The following is a 21,345-nucleotide window of genomic DNA, read 5'->3' as shown; positions in this document are numbered from 1 at the left end:
TTGCCTAAACTTTTCTTGAATTGTAAGATAAAAATGGAAGACATATCAGAATTCATGGTTCTAATGTGCTTCATGGATTTCTTATTATTTGGTGACCTCATAAGCTCTAATGCTCATAGAAAAAAAATGGTAACAGGCTTAACGTTTTTAAAAAGATACTTAAATAATTGCTTATTACAATTCAAAATTATAAGAACAAATTAAAACAATGTAATAGCATTTTTCAAACATCAAATTGTCAAAGATTAACATGATAAGATCCAATTTTAGCTAGAGAATAGAGAAGCAGGAACTCTATTACCTATTGTTCCTAGGAGTATAGATTGATATAACCATGTTGGATTTCAATTTGGGAATATTTGGTATATTTGCTAAAATTTTAAATATGTGTAGGCTGCAATGTAAGAATTCCAAGTCTGGATAAGGATCTATCCTATAAGAGCACAAAGATAAGTAGTGTGAGCACCAGTAGTGTGAGCTTGGGCAAGTTATGTAACCTCTTTATGCTTTAGTTTCTTCATCTATAAAATAGACATCTACCTCATAGTGTTGTATATCAGTTAACATACAGGAAGCACTTAGAATAATTCCTGTTACATGCTGATACATACATATTTGCTATTATAATCCATACAAAGGAATATTATGCAACTGTTAGAATGCAGTAGACCTGTTCATGCTGACATGTATGACATGTATGTATCCTTCTATAATGTATACTTTTTTGGTAATTACGAAGTCTTACTTTCATAAATTAAAAAACTTTACTAGATGTGGTGGCTTGTGCTTCTAATCCCAGATACTTGGGAGGCTGAGATGGGAGGATTGCTTGAGAACCAGGAGTTTGAGATCTGAGCAACATAGTGAGACCCTGTTTCTTAAAAAAAATATATATATGTGTAAGGCTGGATGCGGTGGCTCACGCCTGTAATCCCAGCACTTTGAGAGGCTGAGGAAGGTGGATTGTTTGAGCTTAGGAATTGGAGACCAGCCCGAGCAACACTACAAAACTCTGTACAGAAAACAATAACAAAAAAAAAAAAACAAAAATTAGCCAGGTGTGGTAGCATGTGCCCGTGGTCCAAGCTACTTGGGAGGCTGAGGTGGGAGGATCACGTGAGTCCAAGAAGTCAAGGCTGCAGTGAGTTGTGATTGTGCCTCTGCACTCCAGCCTGCTGAGTGAGAGAGTAAAATCCTATCTCAAAATATACATATTATATATATTATATATAAAACTCTTCTGATGGTATTTTTTACGTGTGTGTGTATATATATACACACGTACATATTTTATATATATAATACCATCATATAAAATACCATCAGATGTGTTTTGGCAATTATATGCCAGCATTAATTTCATGTTTGAAATTAGACATTAAAAGGATAGAGCTGACTTAAATGGAATTTTAGAGCATTTCACATCCTTTTCACTTCCTTTCTATTGTGGAATACTTTGATTAGTTATGACTTCATTTTTAAAAATTGCTTTACCCTTGCACTCTTTAACTGCATATATTTCAAAGGCTACCCATAAAAAGCGGTCCCTGTCAGCATGAATTTCTTTATTTATAGCCTAGCAATGCTTCCGGGAGTCTCTTATTCCAATAGTCATGTGATAGACTGTTTTTGAGGTGAGATTCAACATGAACAAGACAGTTTCTGCTCTTACCAAGTTGACTTTCTCTAACAGTGAAGCTTCAGTAACACAGAATCTAATGTTTTCTATGACTGTTTCTTAGCTGTGATTTTTTGGGTATTAATTATTAGTTATACTTTCAAAACAAAACTTTATTTACTTTCTAGAGACAGTCTCGCTGTTTTGCTCAGACTGGAATGCAGTGGTAGAATCATAGCTCACTGTAACCTCAAACTTCTGGGCTCAAGTGATCGTCCCACCTCAGCCACCTGATTAGCTAGGACTACAGGCGTGCACCACCACACCTAGCTGATTTTAAAATTTTTTGGTAGAGATAGAGTCTTGCTTCATTGCCTGGGCGGGTCTTAAACTCCTGGGCTCAAATGATTCTCCTGCTTTGCCCTCCCATAGTGCTGGGATTTCAGGCGTGAGCCACTGTGCCCACTCTCGAAACTTCTTAATAAGGAAAAATGTTGTACTCCCTGCCTGAGCTTTTATATTTGTATGTACCAATGTGAATATATGAAAATCTAGATCTAGCAAGAGGAAGGTGGAAGAACAATGACATATTCCAAATGTGAGCAATTTGCACATATTTGAATGGGCTAGCCATGTAATCATCTAATTTGTGCATTGTATTATTTTAGTGCTCCAAAGTTGATAATGTCTGTTATTTTTTATATTCTGTCTTTGTCTTTTTACATTTGTATGTCTTTGTCTTATAGTCATAAACTAAGTATACTTTTGTTAAGTATACAAAACCAAGTAAAGATTTTTTAAAAAATCTAATTTTGGCTGGGCGTGTGCCTCACACCTGTAATCCTAGCACTCTGTGAGGCCGAGGCAGGTGGATCACGAGGTCAGGAGATCGAGACCATCCTGGCTGACACAGTGAAACCCCGTCTCTATTAAAAATACAAAAAATTAGCCAGGCGTGGTGGCAAGCACCTGTAGTCCCAGCTATTCAGGAGGCTGAGGCAGGAGAATTGCTTGAACCTGGGAGGCGGAGGTTACAGTGAGCCGAGATCACACCACTGCACTCCAGCCTGGAACAGAGCAAGACTCCGTCTCAAAAAAAAAAAAAAAAGTAATCTAATTTTATCAAAAAGAAAAAGTTAAGTATAAAATTATTTGGAATGTCAGTGGAAAAAATATTTCTCTTCAGAAAAACTAAATGATACATCATGTAGACTTTACTTTTTTTTAGGTTTCTTTGGAAGTATATTTGGATTAATGGGTGTATACATTTATGATGGAGAACTGGTATCAAAGAATGGATTTTTTCAGGGATATAACCGACTGACCTGGATAGTAGTTGTTCTTCAGGTAAAGCATTTAAAGTCTTAGATTTAATGTTAATAAACTCTATTTTAATATAGAGAATCAAAGTAGCTCCTGATATGCTGATGTGAGGGAAAAGGTCACTACTGTTAGTGCTCTCGTATCTAGTTTATTCAAGGAAGTTAGAATAGAAGTGATCTTAATGCTGTAATGAAATCTTATTTTGAAAAGGGATCTTTAATGAACTTTGTGGTATTTAAATGTAACATAATGAAAATACGGGTTTAAGAATAAAAGAGCTGAAGGTTAAGGCAAATATAACTTTGGATTTTTCTATAAGTCTTATCATTGTGCAGGAAGTCTGGGTCAGCCATTAAGACCCAAGAAGCAGATCTGGATATTTAATTGTGACAATTCATAGCCTCATATTGTAGTTACATATTGGAAAACGTCTGTCAAATTCAGTTTATATATAGCTTGGAATTGTTCAAGGGTTGAGTAATTAATTACATCTTTAAAAAATACATATGGAGAATTCTAGAGGATATAAAAATGAAGACACAAGTCACTATCCTTAGAGCCTCCTATTCTTCTAGAGATATTTGAAGCCTAAGAAGCAAGGCTCCAGAAAGGAAGGTGAAGGTGTCAAAGGATAGTTGTGTTTTTTTTATTTTTATTTTTTTGAGACGGAGTCTCGCTCTGTCGCCGGGGTTGGAGTGCAGTGGCCGGATCTCAGCTCACTGCAAGCTCCGCCTCCCGGGTTTACGCCATTCTCCTGCCTCAGCCTCCCGAGTAGCTGGGATTACAGGCACAGGCGCCCGCCAACTCACCCGGCTCGTTTTTTTTTTTGTATTTCTTAGTAGAGACGGGGTTTCACCGTGTTAGCCAGGATGGTCTCGATCTCCTGACCTCGTGATCCACCCATCTCGGCCTCCCAAAGTGCTGGGATTACAGGCTTGAGCCACCGCGCCCGGCCAGGATAGTTGTGTTTTAAAAGCAGGTAGGATACTTCTATTTTTATTTGTTTATTTGTTCATTTTTTTGGAGATGGAGTCTAGCTCTGTCACCAGGCTGGAGTGTAGTGGCGCGATCTTGTGTCACTGCAAACTCCTCTTCCCAGGTTCAAGTGATTCTCCTGCCTTAGCCTCCTGAGTAGCTGGGATTACAGGCATGTGCCACCACGCCCAGCTAATTTTTGTATTTTTAGTAGAGACGGGGTTTCATCATGTTAGCCAGGATGATCTTGATCTCCTGACCTCGTGATCCACCCACCTTGACCTCCCGAAGTGCTGGGATTATAGGCGTGAGCCACCGCGCCCAGCTGGATACTTCTATTTTTAAGATAGCAGAAAAGGAGACAAGGATAAGTGAAAATTTGAAAAAAATAATTAAAAGAAAATTTGAAGCAGAGATAGGGTGAGTCAAGAGAGTTTATGTATGATGTATCTTATTCCAGCAAAGAGAAGAAGCCCCCTTCCCTTAAAAAGGGGCTGAAGATATGAGAAAAATAAAAAATGTTTGGTATAACTGGTATGAAGGATTCAATAGGGAGTAAACAGATGAATGACAACATTGCCAAAAAATATTGGGACTGAAACATTAATTTGTAGTAAGCTCAACTGGCATAATTTATGACTTTCTCTAAATAAAGCTTCCATCATAGAAGAGGTGTTTTGAAAGTTGTTATAGTAGGTAACCCAGATTTGGAAAATGTTAAGTAGTCTTTGGCAGAAAGCAGAACTGTGTAGTATAGTAAAACCTCATTATTAAAGTAGCTACAATTGGGAATTTGAGAGGGATTAGGTAGAAAGTTCTTTCTACAGTCTTAAAGAAAGAGCACAATTAAAATTGTGCCTTAGAAAACTTAATCTGACAGTAATAAAAGGTGGAATTGAACGGGGAGAAACTATAGGAAAAAAGTCAAATTAAGAGGCTATTGAAAGGCTGTAAAATGACTCTGATTACTAATTTTACTCAAAAGTAAAAATATTTTACTATTTAAAGTGACCAGTCCTCTCACGTTTGTCCAAACAAGTGATGTTTAATTACTAAATTGGATAATGATAGACATTTTATTTGCAATATGGTCAAACTCCATTATAACAAACTGCAGATTATCCTGGTAGTTACTTTTATTAAATGCCTTTTGAAATAAGAGGGCTATTGAACAAAACCTGTAAGTCTATTTGTTGTGAGAGATGTTTAAAATCAATCCCTTACTATAATGGGATTGAATTTATAGGACAAAAGCTTAAAGCTTTATTAAATAATGAAATTGTTTTGAAATGCAGTTTTATATGTGTGTTTTAAAAAATATTTTTTTAAAACTTCTGCAGGCACTTGGAGGCCTTGTAATAGCTGCTGTTATTAAGTATGCAGATAATATTTTAAAAGGATTTGCAACCTCTTTATCGATAATATTATCAACATTGATCTCCTATTTTTGGCTTCAAGATTTTGTGCCAACCAGGTAAAATATTCTTTTCTATTTTTTTAATCCCCAAAAGTATATAGAAAAATTAGAATTCTCCGTAAGGTGATCTGATAAATTTGAAGAAGCATTGAAATATAATTTTAAAAATTTATTTAACTATGTTTTAAAAATATTTCAAATTAAAGTCATGAAATAAAGTCTTCTTCTGAAAAGTTTTTTATACAAATTTGGCTGGCCAGAATTTTCCCAATAAATAGATGTGAATATTTTCCCTGCAAAGTAAAAAAAAGTGATATAAAAAAGTTAATAAGTCATATAAAGTCATAAAAATAAGTCATGTAATGACATTTTTAAAATACGGAATTTACATGAGAAGAAGACAGTTTATATAGAGAATGTGGCTCATGAGGAAACTCAATTAGGTGGTAGCAGGAAGAGCAGACTGGAAAGGAATTGCAGGAGGAGTTATAAGTGAGGAAGGAGACCCAGGACTCTGTAGTTTTATGGATGCTAAGGGAGGAGATAGCATCAGGAAAAATTGAGTGTAATGAATATCCATTACAGACAGCATTGAAAATTCTAGTATTTTGTTTAATTTATAATCCCAGACTAGTGGGAAATTTTAATTGTTTCCAGGACACCACTCTTGGTTTTCCTCCAACTTTACTCTTCTCCTGATTTTCTCAACCTCTAAACTTTGGAATCTCCCAAGGATCTTTTATTTATTTATTACTTTATTATTTATATGTTTATATTTTTGAGACAGGATCTCAGTTTGTCACCCAGATTGCAGTGTAGTGGCATGGTCATAGCTCACTGCAGCTTCAAACCCCTGGGCTCAAGCAATCCTCCTGCCTCAGCCTCCCGGGTAGCTGGGACTACAGATGTGCTTTGTTGCCCAGGCTGATCTTGAACTTCTTACCTTAAGCAATCTTCCCACCTCTGCCTTTCAGAGTGGTGGGATTATAGTCATATGCCACTGCGCCGAACTCATTTGTGTTTTTGAGAATGAAATAGGATTATGGATGGAATTTGGCACTATAAAAATATAATATCCTTTTTATATTTTTATATTGAACTTTGATGGTTTTAATTCTTTTCTAGCAATCTAGACAATAGGTCTGGAACATACATGTTGAGATTTGTAGTTCTTATGAGATAAAAATTTAAAAGCATTTCTGTTTTCAGCTTTGTATGGAAATGAATCACTTAGCTAGTGAGACTTAGACTAACAATGAACACTTATATCTTAATTTTGTAACCTTAATCGTATTCCCTGTTCATAAGATGAGGAAATCATATGTTTTAATGTACTTTGAGAATGTTTGCACCTTGCAGATTTTTAGATTTTACTTTAAAAATCATACCTTTTTTTTTTTTTTTTAAAGAACCTTATGTAAGGCTGAGGTAATTAAATCTTTGAATTATGCAGAGAATAAACAAATAAATGAACAAGTAAGCCAACAGAGGGACAAAAGAGTAGTAGTTTGGCAATGAGATATATGCCTGCCCGTAAATTCATGTTTCTGAGGAAGTATATAAGGTTTGTTGGGTTGAAGATAGAAAGAGAAAAGACAATGATACTGCCATTATTGAATGAATGAACGAACGAATGAATGAATGAATGAATGAATGAATATTTTGAGAATATGCTCAGGACACTCAGCCAGATGGAGAAGATGGATTCTTTTTCCTAAAATAGGTAACTAAGCCCTCTGTCTTTATGCATCTTACCTTTGTGGATAATATATTTTCAGTAATAAATCTAGTGACATTTTCTCAATTTTCATTCAATTCTATCCTAAATGTAATAATATATTTGCCTTTAGCCTCATTCCACCTCCTGAAACTGGGTTGGTTGGTTGTTTGGCTTCTCTGAAATGGTATGCCTATACTTGCCTTTCTGATTGTCCCTTTGGTAGCTTGTCAATCCTTGCTCCCTCTCTCGGCCATCTCATCCACTGCCATGTCATATCTGTCTTCTCTAGGAAGATAAGTTCAAATTTCACCTAAACTCTAGATCCCTTTATTCTATTGACTGTTAGACATCTCCATTGATACAATATCACCATTACCCACTTCCCTAAATTATTTTTCTTGTGCTTGTTATTTTGCTTATTGGTGTTACCATTCTTCCATTTAGGGTTGCTTATTCTTTTATCAAAAGTTTATTAAGTGTCTACTATGTGCCTGCTGGCCACCGTGCTAGCTCCTGAAAAAGGAGTGCATGAATGAGACACAATTTGTTGTCTTCAAGGTCATCAAGGTTTGGTGACCATCAAGTGATTGCAAAGACAGATGTGAATAAATGAATTATAACAGTATGTTCAATGCAACAATGGAAGTATACATATAATAATTCTGTTAGAGGGGGCTCAGATCCTTGAAGTAATCATTACATTCTGATAGTTTTTTCCTAATATATATATTTTTTTCTGGGACAATTTTCTCTCTCAGAACCATCTAAAAATTGCTGGCTTGAGAAACAGGTGTTTCCTGACATTATTAGGTATTCAAGTAGATCCTGCTAAAGATATTATAGAAAGGATTCCTGCAGTGGATACAAAGGTAGACCATAGAATCTTTCAGTTGAGCATGAACTTTCAGTCCATGCCATTCCAAAGTTCCAGAAAGCTAAGAATAGTTCATAATGACTAATGAAGACAGTGTCTAGTAATTAATAATTACCAAATATTAATGTGGTAGCAATTTCTTCAAGATACATTATAGGATGTTTTATGTTATCCTAATAACTTTATATGTATAACTGCAAGTCTTTTGAAGAGTTAACCATTTGCATCAAGTCAAATCTAGTTATAAATCATAACAGATAATTACTGAGCTCCCTGTATATGCTAGGCACTGTGGGTACCACAGTGAATGAAGAACACGTGGTTGAGCAGGGGAGTGGACTTATGCATCATTTAATGGCAGTGTGGTAAGTGTTATGCTAGGGGAGTTCTGCCTAGGGGAGTGAGTCTTGGAGACATTAGACCTGAATTATGAATAAGGATTTTCTAAGAAGCAAAGAAACTGTGGACAGAAGGAATAGTATCTCTAAAGACACTGTCAAGAAGGTGTATGTTGTGTTCACTGAGTGGAGTGGCTGAATTATAGATTGGGTGGCATGAAGTGGGGAGGATGAGTTTGGAGGGACCATATTATGAAGGGCCTTTTAATAATGATTAGTAATTATTTTTCATTTACAGACAATTAAAAAAAAAACAGGAGCATGGCTTTGGATTATTAGTAGAAACTTTAAATCCAAAACTAGCTTATGTCTCTATAATAGCATTTTAAAAAATGTACACATTAAAAGTTAAGATTGCACTTTGGGAGGCTGAGGCAGGCAGATCACTTGAGGTCAGGAGTTCGAGACCAGCCTGGCCAACATGGTGAAACCCTGTCTCTACTAAAAATACAAAAAATTAGCGGCGGGTGGTGGTGCACAGCGGTAATCCCAGCTACTTGGGAGGCTGAGGCAGGAGAATTGCTTGAACCTGGAAGGCGGAGGTTGCAGTGAGCCGAGATCACACCACCGCACTCCAACCTGGGTGACAGAAGAGACGCCATCTCAAAAAAATAAATAAAAGTTAAGATTCAGGCCGGTCACAGTGGCTCATGCCTGTAATCACAGCATGTTGGGAGTCTGAGGCAGATCACTTGAGCCCAGGAGTTCAAGATCAGCTTGGGTAACAAAGTGAAACCTCGGCTCTACAAAAAATAGAAAAGTTAGCCAGGTGTGGTGGTTTGCACCTGTAGTCCCAGCTACTTAGGAGACTGAGCTGAGAGGATTGCTTGAACCCTGGAGGTCGAGGCTGCAGTGAGCCATGATGACAGCACTGCACTCCAGAGCCTGAGTGACAGAGTGAGACCCTGTCTTTAAAAAAAAAAAAAAAGTTAATATTTGTAGTCTAGTCTAGTTCACATATCCAGTCTTCATTTCCAATGTATCGTAAGGTAGACTGTATCTATAGATACATAGGATAAAGAGGAAACCAAGAACTCCCTGCATTTAATGTAATTCCTTTTGTAAAGCATCCTATAAAAATTGGTCCTGAGTTTTGCTTATTACTATCTTGGATTTTAAACTAAACTTTACCTTGGTTTAACATGACAGAATAAAATTTTCCTTTCATATGTTCAACTGAAGAATTAAGACCTTTTGTTATTGAATGTATTGTATACAAAATCCCTATTAAGGTGAAATACAGAAGTTAAAATATCTTTGTTTTAGAAGACAGTATAGTGCAGTGGACGAGAGTACAGGCTGTAGAGTTAGACATACCTGAGTTTGAATCCTCTTGAAGTTATGGGGCTTTAGACAAGTTCTTTAAATTCTTTAAAACTGTTTCCTCATGTGTAAAAAGTGAATACTAGTACATCTTCATAGAGTTGCTGTGAGAACTCAATGAAATAATGCATATAAAGCACTTAGCCAGATACCTGGAATGTAGTAGGTACTCAAGATTTGTTAGCTGTGTTACTGGAACATTTTTCCCCAAATTATAATTATTTTTATAGTAAAGAAATAGAAGGAACTTATTCTGCTTTTAATCTGATTTTCTCTTTTTTATTTTGTCTTCGTCTTATTCAGTGTCTTTTTCCTTGGAGCCATCCTTGTAATAACAGCTACTTTTTTATATGGTTATGATCCCAAACCTGCAGGAAATCCCACTAAAGCATAGTTGTATACTATCTTTAACTGGTTTTTCACGATGGTGCACTAGGAATCTCGACATTAATCTTGCACAGAGGACTTCTACAGAGTCTGTGAAGATATCATCATGCTGAATCTGATCATACTGTTTTTTTTAAAAGTTTAAGGATAAAATATGTGTATATGTAACAAAACACATTGCATCTAGAAATCAGAACTTGAAAGTATTTCCAGGGATTAGAATTAGAAGGAATATTAGAGAAAACTTGAAATCTGAGTTTAAAAAGATTTTACCTTTTTGATTGCTGCAGAAATGTCCTATGCACTCTTTGCAAGAGCACACAACAGATGTCAGATATCAATTTTTGCAAATTAGATTTAATGTTATTAAGTGTTTTTATCTTACTCTTTCTGTACAGATATATCAAATCACATGAAATATTTAAAGTTTGAAAATTGTAATTACCTATAAAGCTGTGAAAAAATAGAAGTATAATTTGAAAAAACATTTCACTTATCAGAGATTTTTATATTTATACAAAAGATTACTAAATGAAGGATGGCTAAATGTTTTTTGTTCAATTACATAAAAATTAATAAAGTAATATTCTGGGTCTGATTTGTCAGAGAATAAATATCATATCTAAATTTAATGTAGAGATACATACTATTTCTCCATATGAATTTTAAGATATTTTAGTGCTTCAAGACTGCTGAAAGCAATCCAGTTGCTCCTGTGCTAGCCAGAGAATTTTATAGTAATGGGAGGTTAGCCCCTAATCTCTTCATTGCATTTCATTTCTGTAAATCAGATTAAATCCTTAATATTATTTAAAATTAAAATTTATAATTGCCATTAAATTTTCAAAATGTAATTTAAAAGGATTAAATACTCATTTAATAATTTGAAATAATTATTGTATCATATCTACATTTGGAGAGTTTTGAATTATCAAGCATATACTGTATATAGTTAGAAAGTTATTAAATGAACATTTTACTCATTGATCTGTAAAAACTTCTTTACAACTGTTGACAAAAAGAACATTCAAACAAATAATAGTACAGATGTCAGTGACTGAGACCAGAATGACTTTTCTTGGAGACATTCCAGATTGCCATATTACATTATTTTAAACAGCGCTATAACTTTAAATCCAAAGCTGCTCGGAAGAATTTTTTAGGTCTCTCATAAGCCTGTTCTTCCCTGATCACACGAGTGGGAGAGGTAGCCAAATTTTGAATTCCCCTTCTGTGTTCCCACAAGAGCTGCTGAGAAGGCCGGGTGCAGTGACTCACGCCTGTAATCCCAGCACTTTGGGAGGCCGAGGCAGGTGGATCACAAGGTCAAGAGATTGAGACTAACCTGACCAACATGGTGAAACCTCGTCTCTACCAAAAATACAAAAATTAGCTGGGCATGGTGGTACGTGCCTGTAATCCCAGCTACTCGGGAGGCTGAGGCAGGAGAATCGCTTGAACCCGGGAGGCAGAGGTTGCAGTAAGCGGAGATTGTGCCACTGGCACTCCAACTTGGGTGACAGAGTGAGACTCTGTCTCAAAAAAAAAAAAAAAAAAAGCTACTGAGAAGGAGCCACCATTTTGCTTTAAAATAGTGGTTTTTTTTCCTTTTTAATGAACACTGGAGCTGAGGATTCAGATTACATGAGTTATTTAATAAGTTGGTTAAAGGGAGAGAGAATATATTATAAATGGTAAGAAGATTTGGTGAGCAAAAATGCTTTCTATAATTTGAATATGGGTTTAATTTAATTATTAACTATAGACAGAATTACTTACTGAGTATAAGAAGTATTTTACTGGCTGGGCGCTGTGGCTCACACCTGTAATCTCAGCAGTTTGGGAGGCCGAGGTGGGTGGATCACAAGGTCAGGAATTCGAGACCAGCCTGGCCAGCATGGTGAAACCCTGTCTCTACCAATAATACAAAAATTAGCTGGGCATGGTGGTGCACGCCTGTAGTCCTAGCTACTCAGGAGGCTGAGGCAGGAGAATTTCTTGAACACACCAGTTGGAAGTTGCAGTAAGCCAAGATCGCTCCACTGCACTCCAGCCTGGATGACAGCAACACTCTGTCTCACAAAAAAAAAAAAAAGAAATATATATATATGTTTACATACACACACACCCACAGTATGAATGAAAAAAGTAAAATACTTTTTTTTTTTTTTTTTGAGACAGAGTCTCACTTTGTCGCCAGGCTAGAGTGCTGTGGCCCGATCTCGGCTCACGGCAACCTCCCACTCCCTGGTTCAAGGGATTCTCCTGCCTCAGCCCCTGAGTAGCTGGAATTACAGACGTGAGACACTGTCCCCGGCCTACACTGTATATATTTTTAAAGACTGTTCTAATAGATATAAAAACTGTAAAAAATAAGTATTTTTATATAGCTCTCATGGATTTTATTAAACAGAATTTGACTCAAAAATACTATGTTGCAAACTGTTGGGTACACTTGCCTAACGTGAACTGGCAGTGTTACCTTGCTTTTGCAGTAATAATCTACAGATTGCAGGGCTCATCAATTCCATCCAAAGTTTAAGCATTTAAAATTACCAAATCTTTAAAATCACTTTGGTGGTGATTCCAAATTGGTACCAAGCAAACTTTGTGGATTCCCAACATGATTTTCAGTAACCACCCTTTAGAATTTGCTTAATAAGTTCACCACATTTTGAACATGGTAGTTTTAGATTGCAATAATATTCAGACTTACATTATTACTTACTGCTACGTAAAATCTAAATCCTGCAAATGCACAGAATTCAAGATGAAATATGATTTATGTTTAACGCACATTGAAGTATTGGTTGGGTACTTAAATGTATTAATGCAGTGTGCATTCACATTTAATCAGGTTTAGTCTGTTTCTATTTTAATAATTTAAAAAACTTATACAAGTAAATTAGATATTAGACATGTTACAGTGGTAACACATTTTTAGGTGTCAAAACGCAATTTTCAAAATTTCTAATGAAAGTTATAAAAATGTAAACAAGAATTGTAAAAATGGACAAAGTAGTCAAGTATATTTTCAAAGCACGATTTTATTGGGCAGGCATAATTTATATTTTGCTTTTCTAGTGGGTTTGAAAATGTTTATTAGAGATTGGGCTATGTGGTTTATAATTTTTAATTCATAAAAAAGTAATCATACATGAGAAGGTAGACCTATGCCCTAGGATCATGTCACATATACAGATAATGCCATTTCCTTATGTGTGTGATGTGTATTTTGATGACCTCCACAGGCCTTACTGTATCAAGCTTTTATAATGATGACTCCCATCATTATTTAAATTCCTATACTTTTTGTTTGTTATCACGCAACTACTTTGTTCAATGTGAAAATGTGCTAACTCATGGGAGAAGAGTGCCAATCGATAGTTCTTTTAAAAGTTAAGAATATGGTATTTGGGAAGAAAAGTTTGAAATGCAACAGATGGATGTTTCAACACGGCAGTATTATATTATCAATTCTTTAATAAGTGATTTTAGAGATGTTATAGGCTACTTTTATGGTGGAATATATAGTTTAGAGATGCAAAACTTAAATGTTTACATCAATTTATATTGAATGTCATAATTTCATGGAAGGAAAGGTAGCTTAATATTTAGATTCTAAGGAGATATAATCTGAAAGAAAACTGGTTATGTTCTCTATACTTACTGTAATACTGATTATTCTTACATATCAAATTATTGAACTTTTAAAATTTCATTGTACAGTCATTAAACTGAGTTGGGTTTTTTCTTAAAGGGTTTAGCATCGCTCATTTGATTTACACATTCACATTATAATATTTAATTATCATGGGTGAATACGTTACATAAAAAAGGTTTATAAAAGTTATTTATGCTATATTGAAAGTCATCTTATGAATCTCCAGGTTATTTAAAGTAGTTACAGGAGCAGAGAACAAGCACCTTTATCAAAATCTGGTCCTATGTGCCTTGCTTTACCAAATACCTGATTTTTCTGGAGGGTGTTCCTGTTATTCACAACTTTAGACACATGGGCAAAATTAGGATGTTTTAAGAATAAATACATTTCTATTTTTTTGGTTGTTTCAACATTAGCTCTTTAAATTCATTAACAAAATTAAAATAGGTATATTACAAAAGCATAAACATTTGTGAACAGTGCTTACTTAAATTGTGATACTATTGCTCCATCACTGAACTTTTTGAAACTTTAACAGTTGTATAAAACTGTCAGTTTGTTGCTTCATTTGTAATTACAAAATATAATTTACTGTAATTTAAAAACTTTTAAAAATAATTTGGATCCTGACTTTGTCTATATCTGTATTTCATTTGTTTAGAAAGATTCTTTTGGGTTTGAGAATGTAATTTGTATATTTAAATTTTTTATGGACATAATTGAAAGGAATGTATAAACTGGTCTTTTGTTAAATGGTTTTTAATTGATAAACTTCTCTTGTCATTTTTGGTATCCAGCTATTACCTATTTAATAGATTTATTGAAATAGATTATTTTCATAAAGAACTCTATACAAATCTTTTTCTATATTTCCTTATTTTCCTATTTACCTGTGTCTGTGACCTAACCTATGAATTTGTCTTCTCTCTTTATATATCAGAAATGAGTTGCTGATCTTTTTCTCTAGCTCTGTAGTACCTCTATCACTATCACATGTGATCTTTCATCCTTTTCTCTAGCCCATAATGTAGCATGAAAGACTGGGTTGGCCAAGTGCAGTGGCTCCTTCCTGTAATCCCGACACTTTAGGAAGCCAAGGCAGAAGAATCGCTTGAGCCCATGAATTTGAGGCCAGCCTGGGCAACATAGGGAGACCTTGTTTCTACAAAAAATCTTAAAAATAAAAGTAGCCAGGTATGTTGGCATGCACCTGTGGGGCCAGCTTCTCAGGAGGCTGAGGCAGAAGGATTGCTTGAGCCCAGCAAGTTGATGCTGCAGTAAACCATGATGACACTACTGGACTCTCGCCTGAGTGACAGTGAGACTGTCTCAAAAAACAAAAACTGAAACAACAAAAAAAGAAATATTGGGTTTATTTAAACTAGTTAGAATTTATGTTAATAACAGCCTAACATTTTTTGTTTTAAATATCTCTAGGCTAGCCTCAAGGTTAAGTAATTATAGAAGTTTGGTATATATTTTCTTCATAATTTGGATATAATTGCTTCAATTGTGACCGTCAATGGAATGCATGGAGATAAATTGTGTTAATATACAGGATTTTAGTCCTGTCTCTACTGCTGAAGTAACCTTACACAAAATACTTTGTAAAAAATCACTAAAGTGCCAGCATTTTAAAAATGTTTATTTTTCTTTGGTAACCTCTCATGAAAAGCACTAACTAAAAATGTTTAATAATCTTTTTTGTATTACAGTACTTCTTTTGTTGGAAATATATCACAATCCTCAAGTTCCAGTGCTACGCAAAAATATAATCTGAACCTTATAGATAATACGACCTTTTTTTTTTTTTTGTGAGATGGCATCTCGCTCTGTCACCTAGGCTGCAGTGGTATGATCTTGGCTCACTGGAGGAACCTCCACCTGCCGGGTTCAAGCAATTCTGCCTCACCCTCCATAGTAACTGGGATTACAGGCCACGCCACCACGCCCAATTAATTTTTGTGTTTTTAGTAGAGATGGGGTTTCACCATGTTGGCCAGGCTGATCTCAAAACTCCTGACCTCAGGTGATCTGCCTGCCTCGGCCTCACAAAGTGCTGGGTTTACAGGCATGAGCCACTGCACCCAGCCAATACTGCCTTTCAAAAGAGACTGATAGTGACTAGCATTAGTAATCATACTGGTGGGGGTGGGCTTTTTTGGGGGTTTTTTGGGGGTTTTTTTTGAGACAAGGTCTTCCTCCCATCGCCTAGGCTGGAGTGCGGTGACACAATCTTGGCTCACTGCAGCCTTGACAGAGCTCAAGCGATGCTCCCAGGAGCCTCAGTCCCCCAAGCAGCTGAGAATACAGGTGCGCGCCACCATGCCCAGCTAATTTTTGTATTGTTTTGTAGAGGTGGGGTTTTGCCATGTTGCCCAGATTGGTCTCAAACTCTTGAGCTTCAGTGATCTGCCTGCCTTGGCCTCCCAAAGTGTTGGGATTACAGGCGTGAGCGACCACACCCAGCCCATACTGGTCTTTCTTACAGTTTTTAAAAAGAGAATTCCTTTAAGGCAGGACTGATTACACTCTAGAAAAGAAAACAGCAAGGAAGAAATAAATTGCCCTCAATTACCAAAGATTTGAGCTTCTACTATGGCTGAGAGTGTTTTGGTCATTGCAAATTCTGGGGTTTCCCAAGTTCACCCTCAATTCTGGCTAGAAAGATAAAACTTACTGAAAGCTGTTACACTCACAGTCACATTTATTACAGAGAAAGGAAATACAAATGAAAACCAGCCAAAGGAAGTGACACATAAAATAGAGTCTAGGAGTGGTCCAAACTTGAGCCTGTTGGTGTCCTTTTCTTGTAGAGTCACGGAAGGTGTTATCTGCTCCTGACCACAATGTTTGACAGTACACACATAGCATTGCCATTCAGGGAAGCTCACCTAAGCTTTGGTGTCCAGATTTTTATTGTGGCTCTATTAGTTGGCATGGTTGATTTTTTTTGCCCATGTAGTTGTCCTCTCTTTCCCACGTCTGCCCCTCCCTGGAGATCTGGTTGACATCAAGACTTCAGGGCCTCAGCAGAGGTTATCTCCTTAGCATAAACTGTCAAGTGTTGCCTGAGGAACCCACAATGAATAAAGATATTCCTATCATTGAGAACTCCCAAAGACTTACACCAGAGCTTTCTTTGGATGGGCCAAATTTCTTACTACACAAAGATCATTCATCTCTATACACATCCTTCTGAATTGATGAGGATGATACAATCAACAACAATTCTTTTCAGAGACTTTTAATTTTTTTTTTTTTTTTTTGAGATGGAGTCTTGCTCTGTCACCCAGGCTGGAGTTCAGTGGCGCAATCTCAGCTCACTGCAACCTCTGCCTCCTGGGTTCGAGCAATTCTCCTACCTCAGCCTCCCAAGTAGCTGGGATTACAGCTATCTACCACCACGCCCAGCTAATTTTTTTGTATTTTTAGTAAAGACAGGGTTTCACCACGTTGGCCAGGCTGGTCTCGAACTCCTGACCTCAGGTGATCTGCCTGCCTTGGCCTCCCAAAGTGCTGGGATTACAGGCATGAGCCACCACACCAAGCCCAGAGACTTTTAATTTATATATTTTCATTTTTAATTTTAGAATATCTGTCAAATTATTCTGAACATAACATGAATCTAGTGTGGAAAAATGTTTATAATCAGATACTGTGTTAAGAACATATATATACATATACAGAGAGCACAGAATTGTCATTTAGTTTTCAGTTCTTATGTATAATAACAACTTTATAAATGCTGGACTATTTTAAAGGACGAAATTAAAACATGGTTTATAAATGTTTTACCTGTACTGTATATTAATAAACAATTTTGAACTAATTTTAAATTAAGCATTACCTATCACCATTATAAGGAGGAGCTAAAACCTGATGCCAATTGTTATTTTGGCTCACAGTAGGACTTCACGAGTGTTAGGATCACATTTTCCTCCCTTGGACCTGAGAATCAGGTGTTTTTCGTTGATGCATTTATTTTCATTCATTCATTTAGGATTTCTAAAATGTTAGAGGTAATTTGTTTAAAACAAATAACATGGTGTTCTTTTGGAAATATACAGTTTATCTTAGATATACACTTTCCTCTTTTGAAAGGTAGAATTCACTGCAGGTTTAAAAGAATAATGAATGTTCTTAGAGTGTTTTGTGATAATCACTGAAAATTCACTTGTTAAAATATACTTAAAGCTTGTCCAACGCACGGCCCACAGGCTGCATGCAGCCCAGGATGACTTTGAATGTGGCCCAACACAAATTTGTAAACTTTCTTAAAACAGTATGAGATTTTTTGCAATTTTTTTTAAGCTCATCAGCTATCACTAGTGTTACTGTATTTTATATGTGGCCTAAGACAATTCTTCTTCCAGGGTGACCCAGGGAAGCTGAGAGATTGGACACCCCAGCTTTAAATGTAGAGTATTTAAGACGTTCAGTTAAACGTACTAAATCAGACTTGTGTGATTTAGACACAAAATCTGTGTGTGTGTTTGTGTGTGTGTGTGTGTGTGTGTGTTTGCTCTTTTAAAAGATAACACATGTACAAACATGATTTCAAATAATTGACGGTTTTTCCCTTTCGGCTAAAGTTTTATTTTATTTTATTCTGCTTGGATAGCAAATATAGCATTTTAAAATGATGATGCTAAGTGCTTTTTTAATATATGCATGCTGCTTCAATAGGTCTTTTAAATATAGCCAAGGCAGGGTAATATTTCCTGAGTGATGATAGAATTATAGAAAATCATGAAAGATGTGTGCCCATGTTTCATTTTATAACTTTAAAACCTGCTACTTATTTTGGATGTTATATATACCTAATACCTCAAATTTCCATTATTTCATATTATTTTTCTCCATTTCCCTCATGTGTCAAGTTTCATTTTGTTTTCAATATTTTGTTTTTATAATATTGCCATTTTAATGGCTTCAATCATGCTATGACAAATTGTGCCAATTTAGCTTTAAAACACTAATGGGCTACCTCCATGAACTCACACGTGCGGCACTGTTAAAGAACTTTTTTTAAAATTAAATTTTCTCCAGCTTTTCATTTTGCAGCATACAAAACAGTTGAAAGGCTGGTATACCACCTAAATCCAACCATTATTAACATTTTGCCACACTAGCTTTATCTCTGTGGGTACACTTTACCCCTACATACTCCAGCATGCATGACCTAAAGATACGGACATCTTAATTAACCTCAGTGCCATTATGGCACCTAAGAAAAATTAATACAGGTCACTTCATCTAAGTTCAAATTCAAATACAGTTGCCCCTCTATAAATGTGGGGGATTGGTTCCGGAACCCCCACCTCGTGTATACCAAAATCTGGGTACACTCAAGTCCTTAGGGGGAAACTGCGTATAAGAAAGTCCGCCCTCCCTAGGGGCGGGTTTCACACCCCGCAAATACTGTGTTTTCCATCTGCATTTGGCTGAAAAGAATCTGCATGTAAGTGGACCCACGCAGTTCACATCTGTTGTTCAGGAGTCAACTGTATTCCCAATTGTCTCAAAAATGATTTTTTATAGCTTTTTTGTTTTGGGACCAGGGTAAAATCAAGGTTAATGCTTTGTATTTGACTGTCTCTTTTGGTCTAGAAGTCTCCTTCTTGCACCACCACCCACCCCTCAAGGGCTTTTTTATACCAAGAGACTGAACATGCTACCTCTAATGACTTTTCTCCCCATGATAGTACTCTGAAGGACCAAAGTTACTTTGCTCCTATTATGTGGTTTGATTTGTTCCCTTTATTTCTTTATGTCCTTTGAACTGGAAGTCAAGTCTATAGGTTTGATTACCTTCAAGCTAAATGTATTGGGTAAAAATATTTCATAGATTTTATATGATTTCATAGATTTTGTATCATATTAAAAGACACAGATAATCTCATTATTAATGTTGGTAATTATTTGGTTAAGATGATGACTACCCCATTGTAAAGGTTATTGTAAAGTTCTCCCTGTTGTAAAGGTCATTTTTTCACCCTTAGTAATCTATGGAGTAACGTTTTAGCACCAGGGGAATATTCTGTTTCCCAATGGCTTTAGCATCAGTTGATGATTCTTCACTGAATAATTTATTACACTGGGGTGCAAAATGGTGATTAATTTTTTTTAGTGCTCTGAATTTCTTCTACATTGATTAGTTTATATTCTTTTTTTAAAATAAAAAAAAAGTTTATTTCCCTCCTGTTTCTCCAATACCCCTCTTTACAAAAAAAGACTATGTCTTCATGAATTAAAAAAAAAATTACTAAATATATTATAGCCAATCGGTTACAGTTCTTTTTGATGCTCATATATATTGTGAGCCTCTAGCCCATGGAAGTCACAGCAAGCTAGCTCTTGTGTTTTCTAAACATGACCACATTAGTCTTTTAGTCCTTATTTGCTTCAGGCACAATAAATCTGAGGCTTACCTTGTATTTGTCTTGTTCCAAATCTGGATTATCAGCTGATTCTCCAAGGAGCCCTATACCTTTTAAGAGGAGTGGGATTTATTTTATTTTTTCTTTGGAATCTTTCTAGCCAGTGAATGGAATTTATTATAGAATCCATTGTTACTGAGCTGTCATTTTTCTAGGCTATTTTAGTGGACATAGCTAGGAAATAATACAATTTTAAAAGATCATGAATTCAAATGAATATTTACAGTTAATATTTAGCAACATGGCCAGGTGCAGTGGCTCATGCCTGTAATTCCAGCACTTTGGGAGTCTGAGGTGGGAGGATCACTTAAGGCCAGGGGTTCAAGACGAGCCTGGGCAACAAAGTGAGATCCTATCTCTACAAAAAAAATAAAAGATAAATTTTTTTCAAAAAGTTATATATGAAAAGCATACTCCGAAAAAGTCTAGCTGTCATACCTATCTCTCCATTCCTAACCGTCTCTTATAAGTGATTATTATAAGTAATTATTTTCTTAGTTTTCCACTTTACCTTTCATGTGTTTCTTTTTAAAAAGCAAACAGATACGTATATTGCTATACTTACTGTGCCTCTTTCACAACATGGGGTCTTTATAAAATTTCTTTGGATGTTTAGAAAGGTTTGTATGTTCTAGTTTATGCTGATAACATTTTATATAATGCATTTAGAGTCCCCAATTTGCTTTGGGCCTCTACTATTTAATTCGACACCTTTAAATGATGTTCTTTGACTCTTACCTAATTATCTATGTGACAGTCAGTGAATATATTATCTCTTCATATATTTTGTAATTATCTTATTTCTATTTGATTAGAACATAGAATATCTATACACTATTAAAATTTTTAAAAAATATATTTAATACCCTACTGATACTTACCTGAAGTCTCTCCAGTCAACTCTTGGCTGGATGAAGCTCTTCTGTAGAGTATTCAAGGAGGGCTTGTAAGTACTGCACAATATTCTCTGAGTTGTGACATGTTTACAATTTCTTCTGGAGCCTAGATACTTGAAGTATAGCTTGGCCACATAGAAAATCCTTGACAAACATTTCCTTTTCTTGAGTTTGTCTGAATTTGTGCTTCACTGTTGGGTTGCTTGCTGTTACTAACAAGAAGTGTGGCACCACTTGACTTTTTTCCGTTTTGGAAATGACATTTTGTTTGTTGTTGATTTTTACCTAGAGGCCCAGATAATTTTTC

At 35.7% G+C, this 21,345-nt stretch overlaps 1 protein-coding gene across 11 annotated transcripts in view; it reads left to right on the top strand.

Moving 5' to 3' along the window:
• The window catches only part of SLC35A3 (solute carrier family 35 member A3), a 66,970-nt gene that overhangs the window by 41,961 nt on the left and 3,664 nt on the right, over positions 1 to 21,345 (top strand). For 4 of the 11 annotated variants that reach the window (XM_077952507.1, XM_077952511.1, XM_028831197.2 and 1 more), the window contains 3 exons: positions 2,847 to 2,965; positions 5,257 to 5,390; positions 15,415 to 17,531. In XM_077952507.1, coding sequence (XP_077808633.1) covers positions 2,847 to 2,965; positions 5,257 to 5,390; positions 15,415 to 15,517 — 356 coding nt within the window. In that variant the 3' untranslated portion in view covers positions 15,518 to 17,531. Of the gene's footprint in view, positions 1 to 2,846; positions 2,966 to 5,256; positions 5,391 to 9,951; positions 10,634 to 12,216; positions 14,465 to 14,718; positions 17,532 to 21,345 lie in introns of those variants that run through there. The other 7 variants (XM_077952522.1, XM_077952497.1, XM_077952528.1 and 4 more) reach the window with 5 other exon arrangements.

Source organism: Macaca mulatta, chromosome 1 (assembly GCF_049350105.2).
Source record: "Macaca mulatta isolate MMU2019108-1 chromosome 1, T2T-MMU8v2.0, whole genome shotgun sequence".
Taxonomy (NCBI): domain Eukaryota; kingdom Metazoa; phylum Chordata; class Mammalia; order Primates; family Cercopithecidae; genus Macaca; species Macaca mulatta.
This window is presented reverse-complemented; position numbering and strand designations above follow the sequence as displayed.